The 20,665-nt window shown below is 43.4% G+C and overlaps 1 protein-coding gene across 1 annotated transcript in view; it reads left to right on the forward strand.

The window, feature by feature from the left end:
* LOC115082055 (atrial natriuretic peptide-converting enzyme-like) overlaps positions 1-20,665 on the forward strand; it is a gene marked incomplete at its 5' end in the record, with an annotated part of 217,134 nt that overhangs the window by 136,267 nt on the left and 60,202 nt on the right. Inside the window, one exon of the mRNA XM_029586317.1 lies at positions 9,993-10,100. Within this exon, the coding sequence (XP_029442177.1) occupies positions 9,993-10,100 (108 nt within the window). The remainder of the gene's footprint in view (positions 1-9,992; positions 10,101-20,665) is intronic.

The following is a 20,665-nucleotide window of genomic DNA, read 5'->3' on the forward strand; positions in this document are numbered from 1 at the left end:
CACGTTAGGAAAACAGGCGCGCAACACTGAGCACCCGTTTTCTGTGCACATTTATTGTATCGGCCCCTAAGAGTGTGGGGAGCCCTGAAGCCTCTTTCCTATCCGTTAGCTCTGTGAAGTAGCTCGTGTTGTCTGGCAAAACAAGGGTTAAATTTAAACGCCCGTCTCACGCCAAAGCAGGGAGAGATGCGCAGGAGTTGGGCCGGCGTGCACCGCGCAAATTTTAAAAGTCGCTCACGTACCCGCATATCTCCTGGTACATGCACACATTTGTTTTTAAAAAGGGGTGGGGGGGTGGGCATGGTCTGCGAGGGCTATAGGAGTCCCAGGATTTAAGAATAAAACCAGGGCATAAATACTTATGCGCACAAGTGCGCTCGGAGGACCCTACCGTGTAACTTTACTTCTGCTTTACTTCTGCTACGGATGGCGTGTAAGTCCTAACACAAAACAAATTAGACCAGACAGCTGAGTTTTAAGGGTCAGAGCTAACAGAGTAAAAGGGAGGCTAATTAACTAGGGGGTGTTAGGAAGCCCTCACCTTTACCTGGATGAACTGGGAATGAATTGGGGAAATTGATAATTGCATCAGCGCACATCTTCTAAAATCCCCCCGCTTATGCAACAGAGTCGGCATTTGCTCGTAGATGCGTACGTCCATATAAAATTACACCATGCACGCATATAAGTGCGTATATTATAAAATGACCGTGTCCTTTGGCGCAAACCGGTATACATGCATACATGTGCACCCGAGCGACTGTTTAAAAGTTGCTGCATTGTGTACCAGGACTGCAACAACTGGCATGACACAGGGAAGCAGGATATTTTAATTCTTAGAATGAGTTCAGTTTGAACTTCTAGGCTGCTAAGGCTGTTTTAAAATGTTCACAATTCCTATTTTGGAGGAAAATTCCTCCTTACGTTTTTTATTGGCACATATACACTATCTAAGAACATAAGAAATTGCCATGCTGGGTCAGACCAAGGGACCATCAAGCCCAGCATCCTGTGTTCAACAGAGGCCAAACCAGGCCACAAGAACCTGGCAATTACCCAAACACTAAGAAGATCCCATGCTACTGATGCAATTAATAGCAGTGGCTATTCCCTAAGTAAACTTCATTAATAGTAGTTAATGGACTTCTCCACTAAGAACTTATCCAAACCTTTTTTGAACCCAGCTACACTAACTGCACTGATCTATCTTATCACCAATCTTGATGTAAACCGATGTGTTATAGAGCACCTAGCTGTTCACTACACTGTAAATTTGCACATAACATTTTTTTAACCTGCCGAACTACCCTGTGATCCAGTTTGAAGTGACTAACCAACTGCAAAAGGCAGAATAGAAATCTTAAATTAAATAAAATATAGTGGTTAAGAGAACATCAAAAGGATAATTGCTAACTTTTCTATATCCTTGTGAACAATTTGAGACAATGGGCAAAAAAAAAGCTGAATCAGATTGTAAAGTAATGAAGCATCTAATTTATATGACCGGTACATTAGCTCATGGACGATTCAGGCTTACCCCTTGATCAGGGCTGCCCAATTTCTCCATTTTGATTATGGAAGAAATAGGAGCCCTTCAGATTGCAGTCTGATATGGAGGATGAGGGAATAGCTTCCTCCTTCTTGTAAACATTTTTTCTACCATCAGTGGGGGTAGATTTTAAAACCCCCACGCGCATAAATCCCGGGGTTTACACACGTGGCCGAGCTTTACGCCTGCCGGGCCAATTTTCAAACGGGCCCGGCCACACACATGAACCCCGGGACGTGTGTAAGTGCCGGGGCTTTAAAAGGGGGCGGGGTGGGGTGGAGCTAAAGGCGCCCGGTACAGCGGCCATTTGCCGCTGTGCCGGGGGATCGCGCGACAGCCGGGAGCCGGCACGTGCAACTTGCTCCTGCTCCTTTGCAGGAGCAAAGGGTAAAAAAAAGAAATAGGGGTAGCTAGGATAGGGATAGGGGGAGGGCAGGATAGGGGAAAGGGATGGAAGTTAGGGTAGAGGGTTGGGAAGTTTCCTCCCAGTCCGCTCCTTAATTGGAGCGGACTGGGAGGGAACTGGGAAAAGCTCCAATGCGTCGCCGCACGTATTTGCAAAATTATACCCCTTGCTCCTTGCACACACCGACCCAGAATATTATAACATGTGCGCGTGTTATAAAATTGTTAGTCCATGTGTGCGCGCCGGGTAGCACGCGCACTTTTTGAAAATCTACCCCAGTGTTGCCAACTGGTTTATTTTTTCCCCCACCAAACTTGCAATAGCTTCAGAAAAAGTAGCCAATGAAGGAAGCAAACTGCGCTGAAGGATGGAGCCATATGTCTGCCCATCCACAACTGCTTAGCTCTACAATCTCTGCCCCTCCCTCAGAGCATCCCCTGTGCTTGCAATTCTGTTCCTTCCATTAGTTGTCTCTATTAAAAGGTAAATACGTTATTCCTCTCTTTCTCATACTACCACTGCTGTCATGTGATGTAGCAAACGAGAAGTGGAGAATCTGCGTCAGGGAGAGGGAGTAGCATGTTTAAGCATCACACAAAACCTGCTTCTGGAGTCAAGGCAACATCAGATTGGGAATTAGATCATTTTATTACTCATTTTGTTAATAAAACCAAGCTCAAGATGAGTTACATTAAGGTACAGTAAGAGGTATTCCCTTGCCCCAAAGGGTTTGTAATCTTAATTTGTACCTGAGGCAATAGAGGGTGAAGACACTCCTTGTGGCTCTGGGCCACAAGGAGTGTCAGCAGGAGAAGCAGGATTTGATCCCTGGCTTTCCTTGTTCTCACACCCCCTGCTCTGATCACTTGGCTATGACTAGAGCAGGCACAAGAATCTGCAAATGTGTGAGTCAGTAAGTGCATGCCCTGAGCATACCTGGGAACATTAGAGTTGTGGTCACCCTGAGATTGGGAGTGGGGGGAGAGGGAAGGAATGGAATAATATGTATCAGCTTTCTCTCTTCCACAAACCCCCATCCACCCAACTAATCCACACTTCCTTTTTCTCCCACCTATCACCCTCATCTGTCCCCCCTCCCGAGATGACCCAACATACTTCCCCTTCATCTCTTTCTGACCCCAGGACTCTCTTTGCTCCCTCCCCCTATAAGTCTCAGCTCCATGTCTTATGCATCCTCACTCTACCCTTAGCAGAGTGATTCCCAAATTGTGTGCATTGCAGCCCCTCTCCAGTTTCTCCCCATGTGCTGCAGTGTCTGCTCCAGACTCGCTCCACTTCTCCTGTTCTCTGCGGGCTTACTGAGGAAGGGGAGTGGTTGAGCTGTATACAGAGAAGCCCTGAGATTTCTAGTGTTTCCCCTGAGACCCTGTAATTAATGCAAATTCCCTGAGTCTCAGGATGCAGTCCTGTGAGTTCTCAGGTATGAACCTCAACCATGGCTGGAAGTAGCAGTGACAGCTTCATAATTTTAGAAACTCAAATTGATACCTATAGATATAATTATTTTTATACTTTCTGGCAAAGTTAAAAATTAGTCTTATTAGCTAAAACAGTGGTTCTCGAACCTTTCCTGGAGGCACACCTAACAGGGGTGATATTCATGATATCTGTAATGTGTATACATACATTATTTGCATGCAGTGGAGACCCAGAGTATGCAAACCTTTCTCATGCATATTCATTGCTGATATCCTGAAAACCAGGCTAGTTAGATATGTCTCCAGGACAGGGCTGAAAATAATTGAATTAAAAATGTGAATGTTGGGGGGGAGCGTGACGTCACGCTGTGAGATGGCAGCTTGATCTTCGAGCTCCCGCAGCTACCCTCCAGATCCGCCGCGATCCGTGACCCTATCGCATCGGCTGACCTCAGATACTATTGTGCGATTACCCTGCTTACGCCATGGCCAGTAAGAAAAAAACTACGGACCTACAACGTTTCTCGTACCAGAAAGAGACGTCCAAACATCAGGCCTGCTTGCCGGAGGCGGAATCCGAAGCCCAAGATGGCGGACCTTCGCGCGCTTTGTCCCCGGAGCCGATTCTGCCTGATCCCATTCCAGATGAAGGTGCACTGACTGATCATCCGACCAGGGCCGAATTCCGAGAGTGGTTTGCTGGTATCAGGTCAGATTTGAAAGCGTACCGACAGGAAATATTTGCCCGGGTCGAGGAAGTACGAGATGATCTCACGGCTCTAGGCCACCAGGTTGGTGACATAGACGTGCGGATCGAGGGCCAGGCTGAGCAATTATCAGCACATAAAACTCTGCTGGATACCATGCATGCCGACAACGCCCAACTCACGGCGAAAATAGCAGATTTAGAGAACAGGGCAAGACGGAGTAATCTCCGGTTTAGAGGCCTTGCGGAGTCATCGGGACCTGAGGACTGCCATGCCCTAATCCGTGAGTTCTGTATACATCTTCTCCGAGGGTCCACAAAAGACGGCGATTTTGACCCCCCGGAAATTCTATTCGATCGGGCGCACAGAACTCTGAGAGCACCGCAGGCTAATCGCCCGCGAGACATCATTGTCTGCTTCACCTCTTATCACCTTAAAGAGCGGATTGCGATGGCGGCGTGCGAGAGAAACGAGTGGGTCTGGGAGAACCATAAAGTAGCTGTTTTCCCAGATCTTTCTTTTGCTACACTTCAGAGTTGGCAGTCTTTCCGCGAAGTCACTACCTTTTTACGCAGCAAATCAGTGAGGTACCGGTGGTCCCATCCCTTTGGCCTATCCTTCTCGCATGCTGGCGTAACCCATAAATGTTTGACTCCTGAGGAGGCCCTCCCGGGTCTCTCCAGCTTGGGCTTCGTGGCCTCGCAGCCCCCCCGTAGGGATCAGGGTGCTGCTTCTGCCCAGCCCCAACACCCAGCATGGCAGAGAGTGGGGAAGCGGAACAGCCGGCTTCGGCGTCAATCAGGTGGCTCTTCCCCCACACAAGGCCTGGGTTGACTTTCTTCACTGCCATAACACGTGGTGAACTTGTTCTTTACTATTGTCCGGGATTATTTGTTATATTATAATCTGTATTCACTTGATGCGCACTGCTTATACTACTGTGGGTTTATCGGATCGCATGTATGTTTTTTCTTAATATTTGATGGTTGAATGTTGTGGGTCTGGGGGGGGCGGGTGGGAAGACTCCATCTCATGAATCTGTGACCTCACTTATTCTCCCCTACTTGGTATGGGAGATAGTCTGCCTGGAGGATTTGGCAGACAAGGGATCAGGGGAGCACAGCTTTGTCTGAGTTCTCATGGCAAGCATGCTATAGTATCTGTTGTGATCTTATGTTCTTGTGACTGTCGATGCTCCACTCCTTCATGCTGCATATTTTTTGCTAATGATAGGATGTTCTCATTTTTGTCTTTTCATTCCATGTTTCTTATGCTATGTCTCTCTGGCTGCTTTGGGCACTTCCTGGAATGCCTACCCCACTTTCTATTTTTGTGGTGGTTACCCTACGGGGGCTTTTTGGCTCACAGTGCTTCTTGCAGATATTTGGAATTCTCCTTTCCCAGCTAAATGGCTATGATAAAAGTTTTATCCTTGAATGTTAAAGGATTTAACACCCCTCAGAAGCGATCCCTTTTTTATAGGGAGATGAGAACTTCTCAACCGGATATTATTTTTGTCCAGGAAACCCACTTAACCCGCAGATACGAGGCATTATTGAAGTCCTCTACTTTTCCATACCAATATTTCTCGGCGGCGAACAAAACGTCAAAGTATGCAGGAGTGGGCATCCTTTTCTCGTCCCATATGGTATTTGAATGCAAACAAGTGGTCTCAGACCCTCAGGGCCGATATTTATTGTTAAATATTACCATGTTTGACCGTGATTTCTCCTTACTAACTATCTATGCCCCGAACAGGGATCAGGCTGCCTTTTTTCGGCAGATACACAGGGTCCTTCTTCAGCACGCTTCGGGACATCTTATTGTGGGGGGAGACTTTAATGTACCTCTCTCTCCCTCCTTAGATACATCTAAGGGAATCACCCATACAGCACAGACACATACCAGAGCTCTTAAAGCTCTTATGACTGACCACAATTTATTGGATTCCTGGAGATCTACCTTCCCACACTCCAGGTCCTATTCGTTCTATTCTAAACCACATGATTCATATACCCGTATTGATTATCTGATGGTAGACAAAAATTTATTTCATATGGTTCGTGGACCTGAGGTGGGCATTGTGACGTGGTCCGATCATGCCCCTGTCTCACTGCACCTCTGTATACCCCATGGGGATCATGGCCATAGGTTCTGGCGCCTTAACGATTCCCTATTACAGGACCCGCAGTTCTTACAGTCCTCTACTGAGGTGATTCGTGATTATTTCACTATTAATGTGGGTTCCGTTTCTTCTCCAATTATGATCTGGGACTGCTTTAAATCATATATCAGGGGACATTTTATATCCTTTGCCTCACATACCAAGAGAAGGAGGGAGGCGGCCTGCTCCAGGCTACGGGAACGCATAGCGGATCTTACCAACCAACACTGTCACTCACGCTCTAAGAACATTCTGTCTCAGCTTACCAGATGTAGAGAGGAGCTGCGTAGACTGGAATTGAACCACGTTGCGCATGCCCTGAACCTCACTAGGCAAACACATTTCGAGGGAGGAAATAAGGCTGGAAAGATATTGGCACACCAGCTGAAAAAACAGTCATTTCAAAACCACATACTCAAGATAAAAAATGAAAAGGGACAGATTGAGACAGCCAATTCGGCCATCACACAGCAATTCCTTAAGTTTTACAGAGATCTCTACTCAGCAGAAACTCATATCTTACCCGCAGATATACTCCACTATCTCCACACGCTTCCCTTACCTCGTCTCACCCAAGAAATGCGAGACAGTCTAAATGCGACTATCACGACTCCGGAGATTTTAGAGGTTATAAAGACTCTTAAGGTGGGAAAGGCCCCTGGTCCCGATGGCTTAACAGCCAAGTTCTATAAATCTTTTAAGCATGTAATAGTCCCACATCTCCAGAGTCATTTCAATTACCTCCGGGAGGGGGGAGTCCTGCCCTCTGCCTCTAATACTGCTGGCATAACCATTATAGCTAAGCCTGGGAGAGATCCGGCTCTATGTGCCTCCTATCGGCCGATATCACTGATCAACTTGGACCTTAAAATTTTAGCCAAAATCCTGGCCGATAGACTAAATTGCTTTATAGCACGTATTATCCATCCTGACCAGGCTGGCTTTATACCCGGCCGCATGGCCAGCGATAATGTACGTAAAATTATTAACATTATCTGGGGTGCCTCTCAAAGCCAAGTGGATCATCTACTCCTGGCCATCGATGCTGAGAAGGCATTTGACATGGTCCACTGGCCTTTTTTGTTTCAGGCTTTACAGGTAATGGAGTTCGGCCCCTCTTTCCATAACTGGATCCATGCCCTATATTCCAACCCCTTAGCTTGTATCAAAATTAATGGCAGGTACACTGATTCATTCCCGGTGCAAAGAGGGACGAGGCAGGGTTTCCCCCCTGTCCCCCTTATTATTCGCCATATTCCTTGAGCCCCTGGCGATCTCTATCAGAATTAATAGAGAGGTGCACGGATTTACTACTCCCACATGTGAATCTAAACTGTCATTGTTTGCTGATGATATCATCTTTACGGTGGGTAGCCCCCTCATGACTCTCCCGATTCTGGAAGCGGAGTTGGCGCGGTTCAGTGCTGTCTCTGGCTTTAAGATAAATTGGGACAAGTCAGAAATTTTGAACATAACCTGTTCCCCTGCTACGGTTGGTATATTGACAGAAAGACATGCTTTTCGGTGGGCCAAACATAAGCTTAAGTATCTTGGGATATATCTTAGTAATAATATATCAGAGCTGTTTCAACTTAACTATGTTCCCTTACTTAAAAAAATGGATATGGACCTTGAACAATGGACTGCACTCCCTCTCTCTTGGATCGGACGTATGGCTACTATCAAGATGAACGTCCTCCCAAGGTTTCTTTATCTTTTCCAGACTCTACCAATCATGGTGGGACGCTCCATTTTGCTTCAATGGCAACGTAAGCTTCTGCGCTTCCTCTGGAGACACCGCCCGCCCGGTGTGGCACAAAAAATCCTTTACCAACCCAAGTCCCTGGGTGGTATGGGCCTTCCTAATCTGTCTCGCTACTACGCGGCTGCACAGCTTCGCCCTATAATTGACTGGCACAGCTCGACCTCAGCTAAACCGTGGGTCACGTTAGAACAAGCATGGATAACTCCGGTACCACTAGCCTCCCTTCTTTGGCAGCCGGCTTCCACATGGCGCGCAAACCTCAAGCTTTCGCCGTGCACACGACAGACCTACAATGTGTGGAAACAATGGAAATCTAAGCTTGTGGGCAATTATGCCTATCACTCTCTCACTTCTTTGTTCCACAACAACTTATTTCCTGCAGGCCTTCCTACCAAAGGATATGCGCTATGGAAATCTAAGGGCATCTCCTGTGTTCATCATGTTCTCCAAAGGGACACTCTCCTATCTTTCTCAACGCTGCAAGAGACCTATCAGCTTACTTCTGTGGAGTTCTTGCCTTACATGCAGCTACGTCACTTCTTATTCACTGCGCAGCAAAAGGGATTGCTGGCTCCCACACGTTCCATGTTTGAAGGATATTGTGATAACTACAAAAATACTGGGGGCCTCATCTCTAAAATCTACCAATTATTGGCCGTGCAACCGTTCAGTAAACATACTCATATGGCTGCTTGGGAGGCTGACCTTCAGATTTCTCTTTCCGAAGAGGACTGGACAACTATATTCTCCACTGTTTCCCGGGGAAATATCTCTGCCGGGATTATTGAAGCTAATTACAAGATATTGTATAGGTGGCACCTGACACCCGCCAGGCTCCATCGATATTACCCCAGAGTGGATCCTCTCTGTTGGCGTAATTGTCGTCAAGTTGGGACCTATTTGCATGTATGGTGGGACTGTGCACTTATTAAACCCTTATGGACTTATGTCTCCCAGTTATTGTCCGAACTACTTAAAATACCTTGCCTTCTATCTGCGGCACAGGCGCTCTTATTCCTCCCGGACCCTTCCCTTACCACAGCGGCCCAAACATTGCTGCATCAAGTTTGCACGGCCACCAAAATGGAGATTGCTTACCATTGGAAGCGAGCTAATCCGCCCTCGTCGGCCGAACTTTTACAACGCTTGGATAAGGCCTGTACTCTGTATCGATTAACGGCCCTGAAATACCATCGTATTGCCAAATTTAATCAAGTCTGGGAACCATATATTTGCTGGAGACCATTAACTTTTACAGTATAGTTTTTGGAAGATACCTATCCGTACATTTATTCTGGATATTGACATCCTGACTGAGATAGTTGGAGCTTCGATCAGAAATGTGTTGACAGTACATACATAGCATGCGGGAGGGGGGGGGAGGGGGGGTACTTAAGAGGCTTATTCATCTGATGTTGTATTACATTTTATTGTTTATCAGATAACTTGCTGTTGTGTTTGAACTTGCTTTTCTGCTTGTACTATCTATTACAGCAATAAAAGTGTTAATAAAAAAAAAAAATGTGAATGTTGGCAACAATGCCAACTACTGCTTTTCCTCTGTCTTGCAAGATTGTAGAAAAGGATCTCTCTTTGCTGAAGGAAGTATGATGATATCTGATATTTTGCAGGTGACAATATCTTTCTAGCTAGGAAAGATCATTAAGGCACACGGGTAATCTGACATGCCGGTCTCTTATTTTTAGTGGGCATCTACAACACACTCAAAACAAATCGCGCTACAGCTGCTTAATTTTTTCCCTAAATTCTTCATTTTCTTTCTACCTCTTTGCAAATCTCTGACTCTCAAAATCTTGACTGCTGCCAATGAAAGGGGGTGGGGGAGGGGATGATTCTAAATGTGACTCTCGTAGAACATCATAGCCTGCAGTGGCAGAAACATGATGGTTTGGTTTGGGGTTTTTTTAGCTCACTGACACTCATTTTGATTGTCATTGATAGAATGCTCTCCAAGTCACTTCAAGTGCCGCACGGGAAGGTGTGTCCTCACGTCCAGGAGGTGCGATGGTCACACAGACTGCGAAGATGACAGTGACGAGGAAAACTGTGGTAGGTAAAACCCATACGTGCTCTTTTTATTTTTCAAAAGGTCCATCCATCTCTCATCCATTTACCCGGCCACTAGAAAAAAAAAATCCCTTATCATCATTATTTAACTTATTTCTTCTGTCATATTTATTTTCATTGGTTTGCTTTTAAGGGCCCTCTGTGCCTGCATGAATTATACTTCTGAAAATGAGGCCTCAAGACCACTCATAAGCCTTCATTTTTATTTTTGTGAATGTCTCTTGTTTTATAACACAGCTTTGTTTAGGTGGACTCTGTGTTCTGCCTGGATGAAATGCCCCTGGCAATCAGTTCCGATTAGGATTCACAAACATGGAATACAGAGTGCAGTAGAAAATTACAGCTGTCAGAGAAGCATTTCATTTTCTAGAGGTAATGTTGTTAGAGAGAAACCCTCAAGGCTTTTGAAGCTCTACGAGGCACTTTCTTCGGCTGGTTTGTATTCTTTCTGTGATGGGAACAGTAAGAGAGGTCACTGCACTTGCTTTGTATGAATGACTTTTTCAGAAATATTAGATTTATCCACAACAACAAAAAAACCCCTACATTTTTCTTCTGCCACAATTCATTAAGCTGTATTTTAGAATTGTAATTTATTCTAGATATTGAGGAGGTTCTAGGAGTCATACTGGTCCTGGTGAAGACTCGAGTCTTAGGCCCTGATTCACTAACAGGTCAATTTTCAAAGGAGTTACACATGTAAATATGACTTACTATTGTATCAATTTTCAAAAGCCATTTACCCATGTTAAGTATACTATGGACCTGATTTTCTAAAGCATTTACATGCTTAAAACTGGGTTTTATATGTATAAATGCAATTTACCCAGGTAAATGGTCTTCTGAAAATTGCTACAATATACTGTATGCCATTGAATTGTCCATAGGTCTTACTTGTATTAAGTGCATTTAATGCAAGTTTTAAATTTCCTGCCCTACTGAACGGGAATATTTTAATGCACATTATTTCTGTACCCTACACCAAACTTTGGAGGGTGCAGATAATAAATATTTTGGGCCAGATTTTAAAAGGGGTACGCGCGTAACCCTTCTAAAACGAACCTGCGCGCGCCGAGCCTATATTGCATAGGCTTCCGGCGCGCGCAAAGCCCCGGGACGCGCGTAAGTCCCGGGGCTTTCTTGGGGTGGGCGTGTCATCCGGGGGCGTGTCGGGGGGGGCGTGACGTGGTCGGTGCATCATCCGGGGCGGTGCAGCAGGCATGGTTTTGACCCGGGGGTGTTCTGGGGGTGTGGCTGCGGCCTCTGGACCAGCCCCCAGACCGGAACATGGCACGCGGCAGCCGGCCCGGCGCGCGCAAAGTTACGCCAAGTTACGCCTGCCTCTAGCAGGCGTAACTTGTGTGACAGAGGTAGGGGGGGTTTAGATAGGGCCGGGAGGGGGGGGGGGGGGGGTTAGGTAGGGGAAGGGAGGGGAAGGTGGGGGAAGGCAGAAAGAAAGTTCCCTCCGAGGCCACTCCGATTTTGGAGCGGCCTCAGAGGGAACGGGCAGCGTGCGCAGGGCGTGCAACTTGCGTGCGCCAACCCCGGATTTTATAAGATACGCGCGTATCTTATAAAAATCCGGCGTACTTTTGTTCGCGCTTGGTGCGCAAACAAAAGTATGCGCACGTGCTGTGTTTTAAAATGTACCCCTTTATGTGCAAACATTTTTTATTAAAACTCTAGCAAATCACATCACAAGTGTACAATCAGAAAAGATACATAGTCGAACCAGAGGGGCACAAAGTACAAACAATTAGATAAACAACTACTGCTCCAAAAATCTAATGCGCAGTCGCACTAACACAGCTCATCTAGCAGCAGGCAACAGATACTATCAAAACCTTGTGTAGTCCCCAGATAAGACAAATTTGATATAGGCAATTCCCTCCTGCCATCAGTGAACAGGTACTCCTAGGTGCTGAACTCTTATACACCCAAAAGATGACAAGAACATTATCTTCCCCTCCGCCCTCCACCAATTTGGAAGTGAAAGAACCAATATATGACAAAAAAGCCGAGTAACTTCCTTAAGAAAAAAAAAGAAAAAGTAAAGGAGACAAAAAATAAAGAGGTAAAAATGTCCTGCACAAAACAAGACAGACTATTTGTTCAATATCAAACTTCTAGCAGAGGAGAGAGATTTTGAATATATTTATCCCATCTCAACAAAGCAAACGAACTAGCCAACTACTTCAAAACAAAAATCACCAACCTTACTCAAACCATCACTTACAACAGCCTTACCCTAACACACCACCTCACATCCCTGCCACAACAAACCACAAGCCTGGATTCTTTCGAGCTCACTTCTTCACTGGAGATTGAAAACACACTCAAAAAATTCAAACCTTCCTCCCACCCATCAGACCCAATACCAACAAATCTCCTCATCGCCATACCAAACACCATCTCAAAACCAATTGCAGAAATTATCAACGCATCCCTTTCTCAAGGTTTAGTTCCTAACCAGTTAAAATTGGCAATACTGAAACCATTACTAAAGAAACCAAACGCCTGCCCTTCAGACCCTGCCAATTTTAGACCCATAGCAAACTTACCACTTATCGCTAAACTGATGGAAAAAATTGTCAACAAGCAACTATCAGATTATTTGGAAGATCATAACATTCTATCCCCAGCCCAATATGGATTCCGAAAACGCTTAAACACCGAATCTCTCTTACTATCTCTCACTGACACAATCCTCGTTAATCTGGAGAATAAACAATCTTACCTGCTTATTCTTCTGGATCTTTCCGCTGCATTTGACACGGTAAAACACTCCACTCTAATAGACCAACTAGCCAACATAGGGATCAAAGGCACAGCCCTTAGATGGTTCCAATCCTTCTTAAGCAACAGATTCTACAAAGTGAGAATAAACAACAAAGAATCGCATCCAATCTTAACAGAGCAAGGAGTCCCACAAGGATCATCACTCTCACCTACCCTATTCAATATCTACCTCCTCCCTCTCTGCCATCTACTCTCAAACCTTAAGCTCACCCATTACCTCTACGCAGACGACATACAAATCCTCCTTCCGATTACAGAATCCCTTCAAAAAACCATCACGTACTGGAACGAATGCCTACAGCCCATCAAAAACCTACTCTCAAGCCTCAATTTAGTATTGAATGCTAATAAAACTGAAATGCTCATTGTCTCCCAGGATCCACGCACAATCTCTTCCAGCCTTTCTCTACTAAACACAAACAACTCATTCTCATCTGACGTCAGAGACCTTGGAGCATGGCTTGATAATCATCTAAACCTAAAAAAGTTCGTAAACAATACCACAAAGGACTGCTTTTACAAACTGCAAGTCCTCAAAAAACTTAAACCCCTCCTTCACTTCTCCGACTTCAGGCTAGTACTACAATCCATCATTCTTTCTAAACTCGACTATTGCAACTCCTTGCTACTAGGTATACCCGCCAACACTATCAAACCATTACAGATGGTTCAAAATTCAGCGGCTAGAATTCTAACTAGCACCAACAAAAAAGATCATATCACCCCAATCCTCCGGAACTTACATTGGCTCCCCATTAAACAAAGGATACTCTATAAGGTACTCACTATCATCCACAAAGCGACAAATAAACTAGCTCCCATCTCATTAAGCTCTCAACTACAACCACACACCTCCTCCAGACCAATCAGAAGCGCATACAGAGGAACATTGCAGGCTCCACAAATTAAATCATCATTGAGCAAACGAGCGCTATCTTCAGCAGGCCCTCACCAGTGGAATATGCTTCCCCCAGATCTTAGACTAGAACCCAGTCATCAAGAATTCAAAAAAAGATTGAAGACATTTCTCTTCCAACAAGCTTTCCCAGACGTTTAATTTTACGGTGACGAACAGACTTCACAATTCCTAAGTATCCTAATTACCCTAATTATGAACACGGCATCAAGTACTAATTTTAGAATCTGCTACTGGACAATTACCGTTAAGCTCAAAAATTTACTATATTTTATATATATATTTGGCATTGCTTATATTTATATTTATTGATACGTTAAACAGTTAAACTGTCTTTATAAAATATTATATTGCTTTATTTATTTCCAGTTAAACTATTATTACTTTATTTAGCACTATGTTAAATTGTCAATCAGTTATACTGTTCCATATGTTCCTCGGTTCCATGTAAAGCTCCGCTCTCTGTTGAGCAGTTCTTCGTTTTATGTAAACCGGATTGATTTGTAGTCCCTACAAGAACTTCGGTATATAAAAATTAAAAATAAATAAATAAATAAATAAATAAATAAATACCCTTGAAAACCTGTTCTTGTATATTTAAATAGTACTGAGAGTCAATTAACATCGATTCCATAACTACCATAACGTGTAGAGAATTCCTCCATTGCCAATAAGATGGTGATAGTTCCTCCCGCCAAACTCATAATATTGATTTTTTTTCATCCCCAGTACAAAAACTTTGCATGCAAAAAGAACATCACCCTTTTGTAAGAAATATTGGGGATAAATCCTTTTCAAAAAGCACAAGTTCAGGGGATAAAGGAGTAGTATACCTCAATTGGCTTTGTAGAAAGTTAAATCCCTTGCCCCAAAATGTTTGGATGACACCACATTCCCAGAATTCCCTTGCTTACATTTGAGACAGGTGTAGAAGCCATCAGGCCTCCATAGGAAGCTGACAAGTGTGAAACATAGGCTCTATGTAGAAATTTAAATTGTAATAAAATACATAAACAAGTCACTACATGGCTAAAACACCCCCGGCTAAAGAAAGCCAGATATGACCGTAGATAAAGACCATAATATCTATCTAGTCTGCCGAATTCCTTTTCCTATTGTATGCCACAGACTACTCGGAGACCTTGTATTCCTGTTGTAGGCCACAGAATACCTTCAGTTCCCACAATTAGACCTCCTGGGCTCATCCAGGCTCTCTCTTAAGTTCTGATATTGTGTTTCTCTCCTTTCTGAAGTTTCTGTTTTAATCTTTTGAGACGCCGTATAAATTGTATTAATTTATAAAATGTTTCCTATTGTTTTCTAAAACCCTATGAAAGGAAGCAAGATGTTTTAGTACACCACCAGTCTTTCCGTCACATGCCAAGAATTCGAACATTCAAATGGGTAAAATTTGTAACGGGAAAGGTGCGCTCGTTTTCCGACTCACAGCCAGAGACGTGTCCTTCGTACAACGTACATGCACATATGCGCGCACGTTGTAAAAGCCTGGACGCGCGTACATGTGCGCACAATTTTAAATGGACATGCGCACGAGTGCGCAAATGCTGCGTCTGCCGTGAAAGTGGGGGAATTTTACAAAGGGACACGTGCTGACGCTGTTTGCCATTTTCTCTGTCGTTCCCAGTTCACCCAGTTTAGGGATAGGACTTGCAAGGCCCTCTAATTTAACAGCCTCCCTTCCCCCCATTAGCTCCGACTCTTAAAAGCCCGCCGACTAGCCTAGATTTATTTGGTTTTAAAAGTCCCATGCCATTCATAGCGGAAGTACATTTAAGCAGCAGGGGATCCTGACGCACACGAGGACGTGCAGGTATTTGCACGCACATTTCTTGGCCAGGCTCCCACACGCCCATGCTCTGCCCCCTTTTAGAAACGTTTGGCATCGGGAGATACACCGCCCATGGGCGGCTTATAAAATCCGCTTGGCATGCATTGGCCCAGCTTGTGCACCTATCTCCCGCTTTTGGTGTGTGCAGGGCTTTTAAAATTCACCTGTAAGGGAACAAATGCCTCATTTGAAAACTCTTACAGGGATTTTGTTGTTCTTTAAGGCATCAAGTTGCCCTCAACAACAGATACATCCCAGATAACTTTTGTCTTGTGCACACATCGGGAGATACACACACGTCCACGGGCGGCTTATAAAATCTGCCAGTGTGTTTCAGGTTTGCTCCTTAAGACCCTCTCATGGTTCAAAGTCAGTGCTGTAAAGCACACATGAGGACTGCAAAACAAAATTCTTATCCATTGCTTTGCTGCCACCCTTTTGCAGCATGGGTTAAAATAGCCATGCTGTTAAACAATTTCAGTACTTTTAATTGCAGAGGGATAATTTTCAGCTGCCAGTAACTGCTAGTTACCCAGGTTAAAGCATTTGAAATTTTTCCTCCCTGTGACTTTCAACCTTATGTGAACTGAGCTGGATTTTGAACCAGCCACCTTGGAATAAAAGGATCTTAATCCCTTTGCCAATCTCCTATGATTATCCAGACCTCTAAGCAGAGGAAACAGTGTGCAGTCGTGTGTTCTGCAAAAAGGTCAACGAGTAAATAATTCACAGAGATTCTGTGATTTGTCAAAAATCCAATGTTAATAGGATCTTTTTTAGTGGATAACCCAGAAGGGGAGCAAACTATGATAATGGAACATACTTTTTTTTTTTTTCTTCTCTTTTTTGTAGAACTTTAAAAGACATGGCATTCAAGACTCCACACATTTTTCCTGGAATATCATGTTTAATTTATTAAGAAGCCAATTTGTATTGATTAGAGTCACTTTGAGGAGACATTGACTGTGCTGTCTGCATATGAATGAACTTTTAGAAAGTTGCAAGATGTCAAATCTGTGGAACCACTATTCAAAGACAGAATAGCAGATCATTAGAAGTAGCCACTGTTAGTCTCCAAAACAGCCAATTTGTGTCATAATAAATAAGTCAAAAGATGTCAATAAATGAAAACTAATAGGACAATGATGAGTTCTTCCTTTACGCCATAATTGTCATTGGTAACTAGAGATTAGTAGTTGCTGTATGACTGGTATATTATTGCTTGAATATACAGCACGGAGGATATTTTCAGCTAAGCCTGCCTCCAAAAGACAGAATTCCTCCTCTTAGTAACAGATTGATTGGCTGAGTAGTTCAATTAAGCCCATTTCAGCATTGCAGTCACTCAGTTTGAACCTCTGTACAATGGCAAACTTCTGTTCCTGCATGTTATGTTATTAGTGACGTTTGTGTGTGTGTGTGGGGGGGGGGGTAAGCCACTTTGAATTCAGTTTATCATCTCCAAATAAGGAGAGGTTCGGTTCAGTTCAGATTTTTCCATGCCACAAATTTACCTTTGTCTTTAATAACATTTCTTAATCACCTAAGAGAAAATGCTAGGCAATATACATAATAAAGCATTCATAATTAAATACCAAATAACATAAAACCAATATAAAACAAATGACATAAAAAAACCAACACACAGTACATAAAATTAAAATAAAAAATATATAAGACCTGACTCTGTCCAGGGTTCTCCCACCTCCTATCTTCTTATTCACTCTTTCAATTGAGATCATGTCCTTCCAACTTATCATCAGAATTTGTCTATACCCTCACATTTCTAATGCATGCATCTTATTTATTATCTCTTTTTTGTCAGTCTATTTTTCACTTCTGTATGCTACCACTGAGAAGAGATATGCCCTCAGTAGTCTTTTCTTTAGCTTTTTAAATCTACCAAAATCCTTGCAAACCAAAAGTCATATTTTGCCTTCCCAGTTCATCTTTTTTTTTTTTTGTTAAACATTTTCCATTTTTTTATTTATATTCTTTAATTTGTTCCAGTTTCATTCCATCATTTCTATTGAGGATCTTTCTGCTGATTATTATAATTTTAGTTCTCTTGGTTTTCAGGCTCATTCCATAGACCTTACAAGGTATGCATATCTATTGTTCTTCTCTTGTAGGTCCATCAGTAGCGCTGTACCATCAGCATATACAGTGTTTATCAATATGCCAGTGATGTTTATGCCTTCCTGTTCCTCCAGATCTTCGGAGATTCACTGTTTAGTTTATTGATTTGTTAAACCACCTTTTTAGTATGCATCAAAGTGATATGAATTGATTGAAAATGTGGAGGACATGCAACTTGGTCTTATTTCTCTTTTTTATCTCTACATTCTTTGCTGCTCCTGCTGATGTTCTGGCTGTAGCTGTTTGAATTAACCTTCACCTTGCAGGAAAATGACATTCCTTGGGGGGGGGGGGGGGTTGGGGGGAGGGATAGGTAACTTGTTATCCTAGGTAGATTTGTGGGAAAATGTAATTGTATGTGATAACCAAAAGTATACATCACCACATACTTTGCAAACTCACATAAATGAGAATGCATATGTAACCCCTTTTTTGGAGGATTGTTCCTCCTCAGGGCACACAACTAATTTATATCTTCTGGGGCTGCTCAGGCTAGCAAGTTAGATCTGACGCTGACTCTTAATCCCTGGAAGGGGGGGGGGGGGAATCTTTATATGGGGAGAAGCTCTCACTTATGGCCCAGACGATGAGAAAAGGTCACCAGTGTGTGCGCTGCACTTTAGGTGCTTCCCATGAGGTGAGAGGCTGGAATAACTCAGACAGGTCCAGGTTTGAGTGTTAAAATAAAGTTTACTGATCAGTAAAGTTAAATAAACTCCATTTGTCCAAAAGTGTGAGTTTACACTGGGGGGGTTTTTCCTATGTAGGTAGGCGTCCTTTATTCAGACTTCGGAGTAGAGCCTGTGGTGATTTTAACTGCTTTCTTTTCCTCATTGCAGCTGGAGTGAAAGGTGGAGGCCACTGCTGGCCCCCATCTGGCACTTATTTTAAACAAGAAAATTACCACTGGAGAATATTAAACTGAAGCTGTGGAGTGACTGAAGCATGGGCAAGCATTTTGTTAAATTCTTGCCCTTAGTTTGAGCTGACTTCACAAGGGAGTGTGCTCAATTGCTCAGTGTACTGCTGTCCAATTCCAAACGCAGTGCAGAGAGCGAGGCTGCATATCAGAAAAAGAGGAGCGTGAGGGCCCTGTATGTTGTAATATGGCTAATAATGTATTATAAAAGAAAGGAAAGTGGTTTTAAACACCCAAATAAAGGGAGTTTACACACTTTTCCTGATACACAGAGTCTCAAAATCAGGCTTGTTTAGCAAAGAATGTGAATATTTTTATGCAGCAAAATTGATGAATAACTTTGGACTAGAAATTTCTGTAAGTTTCAACTTCTAGTAATTCAGTCCTCAACAAACTGTATCATTTGTAGAGTGCTTTCTCTCTGCACAGTATTATGCATAATAATTCACATCGGCCTTTAAATTCAGGAACATAGGTATTTAAAATATATGCCTTTTTTATTTTAGATTTAGCTCACACCTTTTCATTGGTAGTTCAAGGTGAGTTACATTCAGGTACAGTAGGTATTTCCCTACCCTCAGAAGGCTTACAATCTATCTGGGAGATGCATCAAACTGTGGTAGAGCTCTAACACACGTTAAACAGCGTACATTGACCGAAAGAGCACTAGCGTGATATTATTGTGTGTCTTATTTTTTCACTTGCTATTCTAATGTATCAATAGGCTGAAATGTAAATATTGTGCTGTTCAATTTCTCCCCTTCCATCCCAAGTTTATTTTCCTTGTTTTTTGTAACTTTCCCTCTCCCTTTTTCTGATTCACTGTATTTAAAGTTCAAGGTTCTTATTGAAAAGCTGGCATCACATCAACCCGGCATCACATCAACCCGGTTTACAAATAACAAGGAGCTTTACACTCCTTGTTATTTGTAAACCGGGTTGATGTGATGCCTATCATGAAACTCGGTATAACAAAAACAATAAATAAATAAATAAATAAATAAATAAATAAATAAATATACATTATATTTTGCATGGCCTGACCCAGGTTTCCTCCCCTATTACAATGAGCTGCTTTACATTCAATTTGTATGCATGAATAGTGCAAATGAATGCAAAGCAGCTCATTACTAGGCAGTTCCATGTTAATATACCTACAGTACCTGAATGTAAACCGATACGATATCTCAGATCGAATGTCGGTATATAAAAAATAATAAATAAATAAATAAATAAATAATTTATCACGGTGACTGAGAAAGTGGTCAGCCGCAATAAAATAATAACACCTCCTGGGGAATCATTAAATGTACTGCGGGAGCCCGAGGACCCTAATACAAGTCTAGAAGCTCCCACATTACATTTAAGGACCATGTAAAAAATTTGTTTAAAAATCCTGCGGCCAAAGAAGAAGTTGAATGGGTGTCAGGGCTAACCACTAGCTCAACATGGGGCCACGACTTGGAGTGGCCCGGACCCTGACAAGTTTAAAAAAAAAGATTTAATTCCATGCACAGTGATGCTCCCCCCCAAACCTGTCATCAAAAAAATAAACTGTGGCCGCCCGCCCTCCCTCCCGCAAATGTATTAAAAAAATCATTGGGGTTCAGTGGCACCCCACCCCAGACTTAAAAACGAAGATGATCCCTTGATGGGGCCTAGGTGCCCCTTAACTCTGGGGCCAGTTGGCGCCATTTTGAAAAATGGCAATGACCTGATCTTGCCCCTACGATGTGGTGGGGCAAGATCTGGCGATCGTACCCAGGCCATGTGGCCTAGGTCCGATCCCTGGACGTTGCTCCTGTCATGTAACTGGAGCAAGGTCAGGTTGAGGGTCTTGAGGTTTTTAAGGTTTGGGGGCTGCGGACGATGGGGTCAGGGGCATGTATAGTGCTTGGGGGTGCCAGGGTATAGGGTTGGGGGTG

Source organism: Rhinatrema bivittatum, unplaced genomic scaffold (genome assembly GCF_901001135.1).
Source record: "Rhinatrema bivittatum unplaced genomic scaffold, aRhiBiv1.1, whole genome shotgun sequence".
Classification (NCBI taxonomy): Eukaryota; Metazoa; Chordata; class Amphibia; order Gymnophiona; family Rhinatrematidae; genus Rhinatrema; species Rhinatrema bivittatum.